The sequence below is a fragment of the Mya arenaria genome, chromosome 11 (assembly GCF_026914265.1).
Source record: "Mya arenaria isolate MELC-2E11 chromosome 11, ASM2691426v1".
Taxonomy (NCBI): domain Eukaryota; kingdom Metazoa; phylum Mollusca; class Bivalvia; order Myida; family Myidae; genus Mya; species Mya arenaria.
Window position 1 is genome coordinate 35,281,142 of NC_069132.1, and position 17,241 is coordinate 35,298,382.

Consider the following 17,241-nt stretch of genomic DNA (forward strand, 5'->3'; position numbering starts at 1 on the left):
TCGTTGTTTTTCATCAATTAATTAATTCATTAATTCATTCATTCATTCTAATATAAGAATGATGATGAGCAACTTGTAATAAGCAGCGTGTTGAAAAACTGCAATGCTATTCCTATATTATGTACGCTGTCCCTTTCCATGACGCAAAAAGCAGTTACTACAAACTATCCTCGTGATTGTATTTTTACAAGTCATGAATAATATAATCAGCGTATAATTTTGATATAATCAGCGTATAATTTTTATTCCCTGAATACCATTCTATAACCTCGTATAGAAAACAACAAAATCAATACTTTTCAATGGTATTATATTGAAAGTCTCATTTAGAGAAGCACTTGGGAAACCAATGAACACATACAATATAAACTTGCAACACGAACAAAGTATGTCTTGGTAACAACATGCCTGACAATAATGGAGCTTACAGACGTGTTCGACTGGCCGAGGAAAAACTGAGATAAAACCCTCCTTCTAGGGAAAAGTCAGAAACCCCTGACAAGTGAAAACAAATTGGTCATTCATATGATGAAATTGCAAAGTAACAGAAAACGTTCACAATACAAATTATATTCAGTAAAAATTAACAATTAATTAAATCGATGTGAACGTATCGGTTCCTAAAAGCTGAATACCTTTACATTCATATGCGCACGAATTACTCGTGCTTTTAATTCGCCACCTGGCGGTTATTTCATTTCAAACAACGGAAAATGATTTCCTTCTTATTCGTTTTACTCAAACGAAGAAAATTATAGTTCAGCCCATTCCATTGAAGGTAGCGATAAGGCGGAATTGAGAAATCATTTGATAATCAACCCAGAGATAGCAGGTTCCACCCCAGGCCTCACAATTAAACACCTTTGCAAATCAATTTCCAAAGGCGTTGAACAAGGGTCCTGTTTGCAGGTGCTATGTGGTGACACACTCCTATATAACCAGAGATAGCTCTAATTATGGGTACATCTAGGCCCTGCAACCTAGCCAGGCTGAGTTCTTAACTTGGGCAGATGAAAGTCAAGTGGCATCTTTAATTTACACACAATGCACATTTGTTTTTAGGTTTTTGAAGTAAAATTGTCAAATCATTGTGAAAACATGTGTAGGTTGTTTCTTCAGCTGTTTTCAATGGTAACATGCTGTATGTAATCAGGGAACATGCACAAGGGAAGTTTTAAAAATTCATGAATACACATTCTGTTAGTTTTTCACATAAGTATTATTACTCTGTTTATTTTTTTAACTCATGGTATTTAGGGTGAACATACTCTCAAAGACATCTTCATGATGTTTGGTGAATATGGAAACATTATTGTTACTGCCCATATCTGAAGCAAATCCAAAGCATTTTAGATGAATCATTTTGTTGAGTTCAGTCCCTTAATCCACGGAGAAGTTTAGACAGGCTGCAATAATTGTTGAAATGATTTAGTTCAAATCATTTTTCATAAAATGCCCAAATGCCATGATATGGAGAAAATAAGTCCGTTATTATTCTTGTATGCGGTCTGTGACAAAATAGGCGAAACTGTTAATTTGTTTTCGTTCATATTTTGAACTTAATTTAACATATCACAGCGCTCGCTACAACGCTAACTAATGCATATGACATTTGTGCGCATGATACAAGTGACAAAACTGATATTGGTATCAGAGGGAATAAATCTGGATTGAACAGTTATTGATTCATCGCCCTTTTTGACTGAAAAACAACATCAGAGTTATCATTGCCTTGCAACAAAATACACATTTCTCCTTCCAGATAAGCAACCTCTCATGACGCTTCACAATATCTTTATTTTAAAAGGGAGCAAGTTAAAATCTCACTGCATGTCTTCTGGAAAGCAGCATAGATGACTCTGAATACTATAATATCAAACAAGAAAAATCGAACAAACATGTAGCAAAATATCTTTAATCTATAGTCAAAAATATTACACAATAATTATATATAATTTCACAATTATTATTAGACACTTAGATAATTATTGTACAATGAAAGACTAAAAAATTTAAACCGTCTAATAACTTATAATACACAACGTTAAAATGTTGAGAAAAAAGAAAACAAAACTTATGATTATAACACAGGGGGCAGAAACATATTATATAAGAAAATAATTTGTTTCTGCCCCCTGTGGATTATGATGAGTATAAAAGAAGGGTATTTACAATTCCTTGAAAATGTAATAATAATAATCATGATACAAAGGTTCTAAAACCATCTGAAATAAAGATGCAAGACTTATAATGGCAGTAGGAGTGAGGAATCATCTGGGCTAAAACTTAACATGAGAAAATATTCCCATGATGTGCTAACAAAGTATTAAAAACAAAGCAACCAGTCAGCAAAAATGTTCTTGGTAAGCCTAATTTTGTGCATTCCCTTTTTTATGGATAAGCACTTGAGCGTATTACAAGATATATGAAGTCGTCTCCATAAATGAGCCTTGAAAGTTATCATGTTTATGAAAAAAAGTTATTTTGAAAGAGTTATATGATTACAAAACAAACGTATTATTCACAATGTGTAAAATAGAATTAGATTAACTAATAAAAAGGTAAAATAGCGAGTTGTTTGCTTATGAGACACGATGGGCCATTTGTTAAGAACTGTGTTAAAGTTAACAACCAGATTAACGACTTTAAAATTTGAACTATTTCATGATGAACTCACATATTTATATAGAAGAAGTACATGCACAGCTGAAACTGAATTATATAATCTTGTTACAAAAACTGCGTATCAAAAGTGTATCCATTAAACTTGAATAGCAGTAAAGATTTGAAATTTAATGGTGTTAACAATGTTGTTAAATTTAACAAAGTTTTGAACAATCGGTACGTTATCTTGCAAAAATGTAAACATCACATTTTCCTACACAAGAATCAGTTTAGCTGATGATGTCACCATGGATTAAATGAACTTAGGGGAATGTCAAAGTCATAACCTGAACACTAATGGTTGTTGACTCTTTAGCCTACAAAAATAATAGTATTTCACAACACCATCCCTCCCCGAGGCCGCCTCCTTGATTCAGCAGATACCTGCATAAATCTACCACTAAGGTTGCTTTTAGGAGGTGCTCTTTTATAATTCATAATATATGAAAATAATTATGTGAAAAAAAGAAAGTAGAGTCATGGCCAACAAAGAGATATGATAAACAAAGTAGAAGATCAGCTTATGTTCCTTTGCTCATGTTTGTCTATGTAAACAAGACTTATAAGAAAACTGCATAGAGATTACTGAGCATGTCAAATTATGCAATACTGCCTTCATCTCTTTATTTTTTGTATCACTCATGCTATTTAATGCCTGAAAGAATAAAAAATTGAAACTGGATGTAACTTTTTTACAATAAACTTTTTCCACCTAAATGTGGGAGTTTAAGTCTCTCAAACACTTTAATTTATTCTATCGTTTTCCAACTTCATTAAAATTCACAACAATAACTCGCCAAATTTGAAAATTTATATTAAAATAATTCATTTTACTTAAGACTGATTAAAAATATGACCATAAAAGTAACATTGCTTTTTCAACTTTTAAGCCGTGAGCGTTCGTTTGGAAGTTTTCTCCAAAATTTTGGAAGAATTAATTTTGGAAGTTTTAGCCAGTTTTTAGCTTCCTATAACTAGTCCTGTCATAGAGTGAAAACATTGTGCACTTTTGGTTAAAATTAAGAAACTTGAAAAAATTGCGGAAAATGTGAATATGGTTGAAAAAAGACAGGATCTACTCAGGATCCATCCAAAATGGCTGCCAAAATCCAAGATGGCCAACATAACCAGAAGCCTTGTAATTAAGTTCTTATATATGGCCTCTTGTTTTTTTTCAATTTCACATTGGCTTAGCATTTATTCTTGATATATAAGAGTTAAAATGCACATACATAATATTCAATGATTAATCTTTAACAAATATAAATTCTACATTTGAATAATGTTGCTGGTTAAACAATACAAATAAATTGTGCCTTTATATCAAGCCTTTATGTACTTGTATAACAATTCTCCTATACCACATTACTTAATACGTCATGTATATACAAAGATACCAAAATAAATCATTGTCACAACAATAGCAAACACACGTTAAACACTGATCTTTCATCTTCATTGTAATGTAAGAAATAGTAAAAGTGCATATTTAGGCAAATCAGATCTAGGGTTTATAACAATGAAGGCAACAGGAAAAAAATATATTATCTTATGTATTTCATTTTATATTAAACTACATACAAAATTAATAACATATGATATAAAAAAACACCTAGCTTAATTGCATAATATTGTCAAAATCAAGCAGCTAGAAAGTGAAATATCTTATGATATGACACTATATCAAATTACTGCATAATGATACGACACCATATCACATTACTGCAGAATGATATCACACTATATCACATTACTGCTGAATGACATGACACCACATCACATTACTTCAGAATGACATGACACCATATCACATTACTGCAGAATGATATCACACTATATCACATTACTGCTGAATGACATGGCACCACATCACATTACTGCAGAATGTCATGACCCCATGACCCCATATCATATTACTGCATATGATACAACACCATATCACATTACTGCAGAATGACATGACACCACATCACATTACTGCAGAATGTCATGACACCATATCACATTACTGCAGAATGATATCACACTGCATCAAATTACTGCAGAATGATATCACACCATATCACATTTATACAAATTGATATCACACTGTATCACATTAATGCAGAATGACATCACAACAGTACTGCAAAATGATATGCATATGGCAAAGATCAGATTAATGTTATGAATAACACAAGTAACTGTCAGATTAAGTAGCAAGTCTCCCAACTCCCGAAAAGGATTTATTCCAAAGATCAAATGCTTTCTCCTTTTTTGTTGTCAGTTTAAGACCTTGTAAGGTATGCTGGGGTCCATTGGCTGCATTATGGCTTGACCCCCTCATAAAATGACTTTGACAGCCTCATAGGGAAAATTTACCGTCACCAGCAGACAATGAACAAATCTCATTTGAAACGCAAACAGTTGTTGTTACAAAGATAAATGACATGTAAAACGTTACTCAACTTAGAAGGAACAGTCTCTTTTACCAGAGACAATCAAGGCTAATTGCATTGCATTGGTCCAGCTTGGGTCAACAAATCTTTTCGAGAAACATTCAAAGTGCTATGCCGTCATCTTTGTACGAATCATAGATGGATGAGGGTAAATTATTGGATAAAAATAAAACTCATAGCTTTCATATCCAAATGCTTGAAAGTATAAGGAATAAATAAATACTAGATAAAAAAGTGGAATGTTCTAGCACCGTGCAAATAACAAACATGATGAAGCGATATCCTACACCAATAATCAGGCCCAATTTCTCTAACTTTCTTATCCTACACCAATAATCAGGCCCCAATTTCTCGAAACTTCTTAAGTCCCTTATAACAGGATTTAGCTAATATCATTATTTTTGGTTTTCAATAAATTGCGTAAGATTGACTTCTTTAAGAGTTTTTATACTTTAGATAGGAATTATTTTTATGATAATCACAATAAACCATTTTTCATTTATCATAATTTAATTTCAGTATGTATTTTGGCTACTTGAAATAATCTACTTAAGCCTGTTAAGCTTAAGAAGTTTCGAGAAATTGGGCCCAGAGGTTTAAACAGCTTATTATTGTCAATTCTACCGAAAAATACCTGGGCGGTTTACAGAGCTGCAGAAAGCAGGATCAAGGCTAAGAGGCCTTTTGAAATAATTTTATTATTTAAGTCATTGAAGTTAAATTCAAGAATCAAGGAACTTCTTACCATTTCTGATGCATAATACCAAGCAAAACACAGTATTTCACCTATACAACAGTCTGAAGTCAAATGTTCTCAATCCTGCTTTCAGGATATATCCTGATCTATTTGACCCCTGGTTGGTCAAAACAATTCAAGGTCATTAGGTCAGAACAATTCAAGGTCATTAGGTCAGAACAATTCAAGGTCATTGTAATGCAACAAGAATAAGTGAGCAATCATTTTTAATAAAATATATAATAAATAAAATGAGTGGTGAGATAACTACATGTATCTAGACCATATGACAATGAGTAGAAAATGGGATATATTTACCAGGTTTAAAAAGCTTTAATATGACAATTGTTCTAAATGACAAACTCCCTTAGAAGATCTTCTTTTCCACAAACACAAGATAACAAACAATAGTAAAATTTGACTGATGATAACAGACCTTCATTACGTTTTGAAATTCTTGTCTATCTTAATACAATGAATATGACAATATGAAATGAAAAATATCTAAAAAAAACACATTAAAAAAATACCATAAACAAACCAAATTAAGTGACATGTTTTGCTTGACGGATAAATCTTGTTTTCAATAGGAGTGTAAAAACAATTTATCAAGAGGGGACATAAAATCATTAAAAACAAAACCATACAAAACATACTTTTCTGATGCTTTAAATATACCCCTTACGGCCACTATTATTGCTTTTGCATAAAGGCAGTTATAATGCTGTTTCAATCAAATAGAAATGCACCACAGACATATGTAATAATTATGACTTGTCTGCAAAAAATGTGTCCTGTTCACGACAAAATATGGAATGTAGCCACGTAAAGGATTAGTAAAGAAACATATGATAGAATGTATTAAATTGAAAGAGAGATTAATTTCAAAAATATAAAATAAATATCTGTTATTGCCTGTGTTAAATGGAATTCAATAGTCGCTTATTCCTTCACATAAATAATTTTAGCTGAAGATGTCACATGTTTAAAAACTAAAACATAAAAAAACTGGCTATTCTCTACTTATTCTATACAAAGCTGCTACCAGGTATGCATTAACAGGATCACACTAAGCTCATTATTTTGTTTTAATTAAATTTGTGTAATTTTCTCATTATGAAGAGTTTTGAGACTTTCGAAGAAAATTATTTGAAAGATAATAATTACATACTTTTTGATAGGTAAACTTTAGTAAAAGGCAGTAATTTGGCTGCATAAAATGAGAATCTTAATCCTTTAAAGAATTTTCAAGAAATAGGGGTCAGTAATATTAATCAACGTAAAATTATCACGACGCCAAAACAGCCGGATACAAATATGTATTATAATTGGACTTGTTGAACTAATAGAGTTTTATTTGTCACATGATAAGCCAAAACAAAAACATATACACATGGAAATGGATTTCAATATTTTCTTTCGTTCAACAAAATAGATAATTATCCAGGGCAGTCGTAATCATATCAATTGTTTAATATATGTGAAAAACTCATTATTACGATCACTATGGCAATTCAAGTTTCTTTTCCAGTTAGTTTACTTCTATAAGAAAGAAATTTCAATTCTGATAATTCTGCCCATTTACGCTATTAAAAACATTATAAAGTTGAGTGTGTTACTATAAATAATCACTGTAAAATAATATAAATGCATAACAGTCACTGCTAATGTGTTTATTTTCTTGTTAATGAGAACAAATTAGAGCTTCAACTTTTGTATTTCATTGCCAGGTTATTTATTTAAACAAAAGACAAAAATATGTTCTGAGAGAGAAAATGAATCTTATGAAGCATAAATATAAGGGTACACTTAATATTATTTTCACAATACAGTGCAAGGTTCTGCTGATTATAAAGACATAAAAATGAATTATTTGAACAGATTTTTATTGGATGATCATTTCACCTTCCTTTACCACCCCACCCAGCTCAATTTCCACACCAACCCCCTTCCCAAACCCACCTCCACACTCAATTACAAGTCCACACGATGAAGGGGGTAAGTGTACATCCAGCTGTTAACAGGGACAGTCTGAAACTTGTTCCATCTGTTTTACTTCCTGATTTCCAAGCTTTGTTGTTTCCCCCCGGTTTGGGGGCGGGGCATCCACTTGTAGCTTGAAAATATCTGTAGGATAAACAATTATGTTAATCCAAGCCCATTAAAATTTTGATAACACATTTGATGTCAAATTGTAGACCTATTAAACAAAACTCATTTATAAATGATCTTGAACCAATATTCTAAACACCTTGAGTCAACATTATACCAATACCGAAAGACACGTACAGTGATCATACAGCCATACTTGTCAGTAGCATAATGAGAGCACAGAAAGCAAATTCTAAAAACGGACTTAGCATGCTGGTAGTAATGATCTGGCCTCAATTTCTCAAAGTATCTTACCAGTAGATCTCTTACAGCAGGATGAAGCGTAATCACTACATATGTTCCAAATTATTGTGCAATATTTACAATATAAGAGTTTTGGGATTTTTGGTTTATATTTTTAAAATCATCAAAGTAAACTTATTTTAGCTTAGTAAAATAAAGATTTTGTAAGAAATTTGGCTTCTCGAAATAAGTTACTTAAGCAGATTTTGCTTAAGAACGTTCAAGAAATTGGGGTCAGTTGGAAATTCTTTTAGTGTGTTTGAAAATAAAACATTAAGCTTCCTACCTTATACCTTCGTCACTATTTACAAGGCTATGAGGTTTAAGAAAAACTAACAAGTCAGTTAAACTGTTCTGGTGACTTTACTACAGTAGATCGAATAAAATTCAAGTTGCCCAGTTAATGCAGTGGTAAACACACTCGCTTGTCACCTTGTGACCAATGAAAAAGTAATGAATAAGCTTAAACTTAAATCAAGAAACGTTCTTACCAACTAACAAATTGTTGAATGCTTCTCCGACATTTGTGTTGTCCAGTGCGGAGGTTTCGATGAATGAGTAGTTGTGCTTCTCTGAAATGTATTTTGTAAGTAAGAAATATACTTCACAACATTCCAGACCAGCATTATCTGTAATATTTATGCCCCAATAACGTCAATAAAACACAAGTTTCATTTGAAGAATTTCTGCTTATAAAATTTGAAAAGATTTAGAAGACAACTTTTATGTTAACCTGTATAGCATAGTCCAGTATGAATCATACATTCAGACCCATTGCTAGCAAAAGTGAAGTTCAACAAAATGGTGAAAATGTGTCAATGTTTTGGTGTCCACCTCTCACCCAAGAGGTGACAGTCTTCCAGTATCACTAAGTGTATTCTCTACTGGATTCTCGAAAAAATGCATTTGGATTAAATATCCATAGATCAAGGGGCATCACTCACCTGCAAGGGACCTGCCCGCATCAGCAGTTATTGCCCTTAGATGTTTAAGATCCACTTTGTTTCCTACGATCATGATACAGCAGAAGGGATCAGCATGCTCGCTCAATTCACCGAGCCATTTGTCCAGGTTCTCAAACGACGACGCCTTGCTTATATCATACACAACCAGAGCACCAACTGCCCCTCGATAATACCTGTAAATATTTCAAATAAGCTCGCTTTACATAAAGACAAATGATGTGCACATTTACTCATTTTTCTATCAGAATATTATAATTCAAATCTATTTCAATGAAGGCTGAACACAAAACCCAATTGAAGTCAGAGTATGATTTTGGTTTTTAATGTCTCAATATCTAAATTTTGAGTTTTATTTAGTATTAATGCTTTAGACTTTAATCTTGCACAGATTTAGTTCTCACAATTTAGAGATGGGCTGTATGTAATAATCACATTAGATTTAAAAAAAAAGGAGAATCCAAATGTTTTGATTCGAGTGAAAATAAATTGGCCGATGGACTGAATGGAATCACTGAGGATAAGAATAAAAACTATATTGAATACAGCCTCCGGCCGTAAATACCAAACCTATGGAAATATTGATCAAGTAATCTAATAATGCTGTCACAAATTTTAAACCTTGCAAAATTGACTAAAACCATGTCAACAGTATAAAACAAATACACATACACACTGGTGATTGCACGGTATCTCTCCTGCCCGGCGGTATCCCAGATTTGGGCTCGCACCGTCTTACCCTTAATCTGCATGTTCCTGCAAATGGTAGATAATATATTCACATGTTTTTATACATTTTTCTTATTGATTCTAATACACGTGTATGTTCCATTTAGATATAGTCTGAGACCATTGCTTATGAAATAATCGTAATGCATCTACCCCTTTTTTACAAATTAATCCTTACTTTTTATTCACTAATTTGTACTTTTTTTTTAGAGAATATTAAGTTGTTTTCTTTAACTATATTAATATAATATACATCTTTAAAGATAGATTATGGGTCAATACTGTATATATAAACATGTAGCATACTAATGTAATGTACCTCGTGGCAAACTCAACCCCTATTGTGCTCTTGCTCTCCATGTTAAACTCGTTACGGGTGAACCGGGATAGCAGGTTTGTCTTCCCCACCCCTGAGTCACCCACCAACACAACTGAAATATCATATTCATAAATCATTCAGCATCTGTTGCCTTGACCTTGACCTCTAAGGCCAAATTTATATGTGTGCATAATGTTAAAATTGTTCTATGCACGTATGGATTTGTTACAATCAATAGTGTAATTATTATGCTGGATATTTCTGTTTTACTTTAAAAATGTGGCCATGACATTTAGAATTTCTAAGTAAATAATCTACCACGTTCATATTGCCTTCAATATGAAACACAAATTGTCAATGGAGGGAAAGACCAACACCAAAAAAGAAAAACTGAACCGACAAATAATTATTTAAGGGTAACCTTTTGAAACAGGTGGTCCAGGTTCAATCCCAAACTACTTCGAACCAATGACGATTTTAAATCCGAGCTAGCCGCTCCCTTGCCTATCATTCCACTTCGAGGGTAGCACTCAGAACTGATAAAACCCAGGAAATTTGTTTCCCATGCATCGCTGCTTTATAACAGGCACATTTTTTAACCGAGGGTCTTTTCAAAATATAAGCAAGTGTATTTATTTGGCCTGGACTTCTTAAAACTTCACACTTTCTTTTCAAAACTCAGCTGTCTCTTAAGCAACAACCATTGGACCCTATTGGAAATAATTTAATCCTACTCTCATCGGCTGTCAAAGATTGCAAAATCTGAATAAAAATATAGCTAATTCATACCTTTCCAAATAAAATCATACTGCTCCTCTCCCCCGGCAGAAGCCATGGCAAATGTAAAATATCTGTTAACGATTCACATGTATTGTCACACTTTATTTATAGTTGTCACACTGCATGGAGTTGTCACACTTCACACACGGATGCCACACTTTGGGTAATAACAATTGTCGTTGCCTAGTTGTCGCAATTTCACATAGGAATCAGCCTCGAAATATTAGGCTTTTTACCACTGTATACCGATAGTCACATGACATGGATCAGCATAAAGACCTGAAATAAATATCATCCCAATAAAAGATAACCATATAGACATGACATGTTTGTCTATCAAGAATTTGATGAACCTTTTACACAAAGAATAAGATACTTGCTAAGTTTAAAGACTTGAAGTAAAGATTTGCAAAAGGGTCAGCTAAATAATTGACTTGAAGTACTCTCCAAGTACTCCAGAGCCAAGAAGAGTGACATTGCATAAGTTAACACAATTTTCTTCAAAATTGTTGTAAAAAGTAATGTTTAAACTGAATATTTGACTGTTTTTACATATAAAAGGTAATTTGATAAAAACTTGGAAACATCAATGACAATAAGGGGTGACATTTTTTTAACAATATATTGATAACATCACCTTATAATATCAATCAACCAATCAAACACCAATGATTTGCTCATAGCCGTTATTAACGCTAATAAAAATTGTGGTTTTCAAAGACAATATTTAAGCAATTATCAACATTCGCTGAAGAGTTCCAGCTTTTGGTATCTTATCATAAACGTGAGTGAATCCCTTCAACATTGATGCATCAACATTTGCACTGAAATGGTAGAATTCCTTGATTCCACATGAGAAATATTTTCAGAAATAACAGAGAAAATAAATGTTTGTACATCATTTCAAACCATACTTACAAGTATTTTATTTTTAATATCCAACATAAAAATGATGGAAAAAATACTTAGATATCTTCTACCTGTAGGCCATGTGAACCATGCCTAGCATCTACAAATCTACACCTGATAGTAAGAAAGAAACAACTTAAGGTATCTCATGTACGATCATGTGGATATTGGTTGCCTGGTGACCCCATATTATTACGGCCTCATTTGAAAGGGGTTTATGGGTAGAGAAAAAAATGTAAAAATTATACCAACAATATTACGAACATGGCATTGAAAGATTGCAAAAAAGGTTATATCAATTCTGATTTTAAGTCAAATAAAAAAGAACAAAAAAAAACAAACGGCAGTAAATTGACCTATAAAGTTTTAAGGTCATTTATTTTACACATTAGTAATCAGCAAGCAATTTTCTTCAAATTAAATATTACAGTACTAAGAAAGCCATGATGATATAACAAACTTTTTGTCTGTCGGCAGCCAATTGTGTAAAACTTTGATAAGTTGTCAGCAGCGAACTTTTGTCAAGTTGACTCATTAAAAAATTAAAATTTTGATTGGTTAGTAAATTATTGGATAAATATTGAACAATCAATGAAAACTTGGACAATTTTACCAAAAAAATAGCCAGTTAACTTTTATACAATTGGTCTTGGATACCTTGAACAATGCTATGCACAGCAGCATCAACTACACATGTTATCCTTTAAACTGTTGTTAACATGACAGTATGGTATTCTCTAACAAGTATTTACAATGACAGGTACATTCCTCTGACAATAAACTAGGTATAAATATCACTTGCATGTCAAACTAATTACAATCAGAAGGTTTGTAAACATCACTTTTGTGATGTGTCTGTCCCTTATCATAGCCTTCACCTCCAGCATTAGACAAAGAAATTAGAATGCAACTAGTTTTATTTCACTCTTTCTTTCAATGGTTGTGTAAAGGCAGTTATGCAATCTATCTCATACAGTCCAACACACCAGTGGCCACAGACAGGTTGACCAACTGATAAGCGATATTCCTCTTGATACTTTTTTTTAAACAAAACAAATGTAAACTTGTCAATGACATTCTAAAACTGTATGTCAGTCTTTTTTCAGCTATTTTTATATATAGGTTAGAATTCATTAAGTAATTTCTTCGTGAATAAGTAACTGAAGGGAGCAAAGTGACTATGGTTACTTATTCTCTAAGAAATTACTTAATAAATTCTTACCAACTAAGTGTGAGCCCCTCCCAAATTGTACAGCTTTAAATCAAGCTGTGTGCCAGTCAAAAAGACCTGTCAATCAATCCTAGATATTGTTATGCATTCAAATCAGCGACACATATGCAAACAGAAGGCTTGGCTTTATGTGCATGTGCAGTTGTAGCAAATTACTTAATCATGAAGAGTCATCTTCAGCAATAAGTTACGATTCTTCACAAATAAGAAACTAAACATTTTAAAATCTAGAACCGCTGATTGAAACGCATATGCAAAATTGTACCAAGTTTGATAGAATGTACAATATACTCACTGTCATACCTTTGGTTAACTGTTACTACTTTTGCCCTATTCCAATTTAAACATATACATGCAAAAATGCCCTATTTAAACAGTATGGGTCATTTGCCACAATCTAAAAAATGCTCTGCAACTAGTTTAACTATATCAAAGGTACACACTTCAGCAAACTGACAAGGCAGGATTTGTCAGCAAATCAATACAGAATGTCAATAACAGAATGATGACACTATGACATAAATAAAGTTAGTACAACTGTATTTTTGAAGAAGCATGTGTTTCTTGTGGTCAGTGATGAAAGCTGCAGAAATAAGGCACTCTGCTATCAGTATCAACCCCATAGAAGGTCTGTGTAAGTTTGATGGTGTATTTAAATGAGTAAACATTGAATATTGTTTTGCCAATAGCCAAGTCGCAATAGGCCATGAGATCATTTACAACAGGTTCAGATTACATGCGACTGCAACTTGTATTTAATCATGTAAAGGTTGTCTGACAGTAGATGGACGATCATAATCAATCATAAGCAATTTTTTTGTCTTTGATAATCATTTCCTATTGTACAGGTGTTTTCAATCTTTGGCAGGTGTTTTCAATCTTTGGGAGTTTTCAACTGAATTGGTTGGCAACAATCGTAAAATAGATTCAAGCATCAATATTTTTGTAATTGCTCTTCATGCATTCAGACACAATAATCTAAAGGACATGACTAGCTCTTGACCTTTGTGTGATAACCTCTAACCTGTCGCAAAATTATCTATGACTAGTTAAGACTTATTATGATGGACCCATCCATAGATCATTAAAGATCAGTTGTCTAGCGTTACTGCAACCCAATTTAAAAAAAAGTTAGAGGCAGTTATATCGGTCACAGATAGTCTTCAATGAGCATTAATGATTATTGGGTTTTTTGATGTAATCAAATATAAAAACTTTTTTTTAAATATATCAAGGTGTCAGATATTTAAATGAAAAATATATGTAATAATAACAAAGATAATAAAAACAAATACTTTGATGGCCAATATTTGCATACTGTAAGTCTGCAGTCAGGCACCTTATCTATAAGACCATGGTAGATTCCTGATGAAATTAAGGTATAATATAAACACAATTCAAAAACCGTCAACGTGAAATAAGTTGTCAACATTTGAAATTTTATTGTAATTGTTTGAAACCTATTGTGGATGGTTGGAGGATGTGCTTAAAACAAAGTTATCGTTTGTGTTGGTACTTTCTGCTAGTATGTAGTTGAATACTCAATTTCTCATTCCTATATAACCTAAATAACTTAAAGGAACCTATTAAATCTTTAAAGTTTGCTCTTTATGGTCTTGTATTCCCAGAACACATCCAGGTGACTCAAGGCACACATCCAAGAGAGTACATGTGCGCCTCCCAAAATCCACCTAACTGTCACAACAGAAGCTTTAAAAGGCCTTATACACCTATTTCTTTTGATTTTCTTACACATAGAAACACACAAATGACTCACCAGAGGCTACTCTATGTTATTTTACTATTCCCTGGCCTAGTGTTACTGGGGAAACACGGACCAACCAATAATGTTGTCACTTTTTGCACGTATATTGTAATAAATATCCATGGATACATACAACTTCTTATAACAATTTATTAATCATCACACATCACTGGTTGTGTTTACAAAAATCATCGGATACCCCCAAAACACTACTACGCTATGTTTGTTGTGTACGATTTGGCTAGGAAGAGCTAGTCTATGTTATTTTACTAATCCCTGTCCTAGTGTTACTGGGGAAACACGGACCAACCAATAATGTTGTCACTTTTTGCACTTATATTGTAATAAATATCCATGGATACATACAACTTCTTATAATAATTTATTAATCATTACACATCACTGGTTGTGTTTACAAAAATCATCGGATACCCCCAAAACACTACTACGCTATGTTTGTTGTGTACAATTTGGCTAGGAAGAGCTAGTAGGCATGAATAATTAATGAAGCAGTTTCATTGGTCCCGCAAGGTACCAGGTGCTTTCCCGTTGAAAAATATTCTGACAAAAGCTGGATTGGAACAGGGTCTGCCTTTTCAGTACAATATTTTTTCGTCATCAGTCAAGACCCCTCGGCCATGAAGGCTACTGACACTATCAGGTTATTGAAGAATGTAACACACAAATTCATTGGAAGAATTGTCTGAACTGCCTCATGCATATTCATTTACACGAGATTTTGTCAGTCAATTGCCTCACGGTTTGTATTGAGTATAACGAAATTTAGTACCATGGTTGTTGACGATGCTCTACATTCTATTACACTTACAGTACAGTAAGTTACAATCAGTGTACATATTAGCTAAAGAACTTCAGCGAACACGTTATATATTACCTTTTTGGATGTGTTCGCTTTTAATGTGTTGTAAACATCAAAAAAATAAATATCAACATTAAAGTTATGGAAGCCAGAACTATGTACATATATGTATGTCAGACGCAATTGTACATTTTTATATTGTATCACAATTACTGAAAACAATTTGCTTTTAAATTATCAATTATGTGGCAACTAAGAAGGTTGGCGATTATACTTCATTAGCTACTTGTATTAGACTGAAATTTTATGTTATGAATCACCTTTTGATTATTTACCTGTAAATCTCCATTAAAATACAAAAGAAGACAAAACGGCAAGTCAAGAAACGGTCAATTTACAGACGGCTTCTCAAAACCTTTTCTAAAATGCATCTGGTCGATCGTCCGTTAGATATATCACGGACATATAAACCATAGTTTGTATGTCCGTGCATACATAAACCAAATATGGTCCTAGGTCACATCGGCAATTACCCTGGAAAACTTTTAGTCATTCCTAAGGGCTTAACCAGAAAGAAACATAGGAATGTACATTATTTTCAAACCATTTATAGCTCAATCATCGCAAAATTAGGAAGATTGACAATTGACTAGTTAAAGCAAACATGTGATTCTGATTGTCCATCTGTCTTCCACAACGCAGTAATGGCCTTCAAATGTCCGTGGATAATTCCACGCAAGTGTATGTACTTCTTTACACAAAACAACACAACGTGGTTTATTCCCACAATAAAAAGGATAACATTTTTCCAATCAAAATGATTATTTTTTAGATTTTTTTACATAATAGTAATTGCATCCTCTGCCCGAGTAAGCGTAATTTTGTACGGGCGCGAAGAGCTAGTTTTCTCCCACCTCAGATATGTAGATCCAATAATTTAACCATGCTAGAAATTCTTTTCTCCCACCTCAGATAAGTAGATCCAATAATTTAACCATGCTAGATATTCTTATCTTGCCCACGGGCGAAGATAAAATGCCCGTATGGAACTTCTTTTACCACATTGTAATTACCTCCCTTGTTGAAGACTGTCGTCAGTAGCATCAAGGAAATCTTGTCTTATGGTAATATTTAGAACGCTAATTAATTATTTCTCGCTTGAAATGTAACCATAAAACAGTTTGCACGCACCATTCAAGAAATAATGCTTCATTCTCCTTAGAACTATTTAAAAAGACCGATTTGACTACTAACATTAACTGCAACGCGTTCAGTAAAGATGTTTGCGGCGAACGTTCGCTGTTTGGTTTCCAGCTTAACTTTTATGCGCTGCGTTGCAACAGGGATACAAAACAAAACGTTTGCGAGCGTTTTGTAAACTCTTACCTTACTGAACGCACTGCAGGATCACTGTGCGCATATCCATGACAACCACGTGCTATCGCATATCCATACGCAATTATTTTCACTAAGCAAAAAAGAGTTCCAGCAAAA

General features: G+C 33.1%; 1 protein-coding gene across 2 annotated transcripts; it reads right to left on the bottom strand.

The window, feature by feature from the left end:
• Nucleotides 1-1,800: 1,800 nt before the first annotated feature.
• LOC128208893 (ras-related protein Rab-11B-like) lies at nt 1,801-16,109 on the bottom strand. Of its 2 annotated transcripts, none has more exons than XM_052912581.1 (7): nt 16,083-16,109; nt 11,032-11,301; nt 10,243-10,354; nt 9,867-9,950; nt 9,177-9,370; nt 8,724-8,804; nt 1,801-7,965 (listed from the first exon to the last, which is right to left on the bottom strand). In XM_052912581.1, the coding sequence occupies exons 2-7, from the start codon at nt 11,075-11,077 to the stop codon at nt 7,856-7,858; spliced, it is 627 nt and encodes a 208-aa protein (XP_052768541.1). In that variant the 5' UTR covers nt 11,078-11,301; nt 16,083-16,109; the 3' UTR covers nt 1,801-7,855. The 2 variants fall into 2 exon arrangements, with proteins under 2 accessions (XP_052768541.1, XP_052768543.1); XM_052912583.1 differs by having other exon boundaries at nt 16,068-16,101.
• Between the last annotated feature and the right edge of the window lie 1,132 nt (nt 16,110-17,241).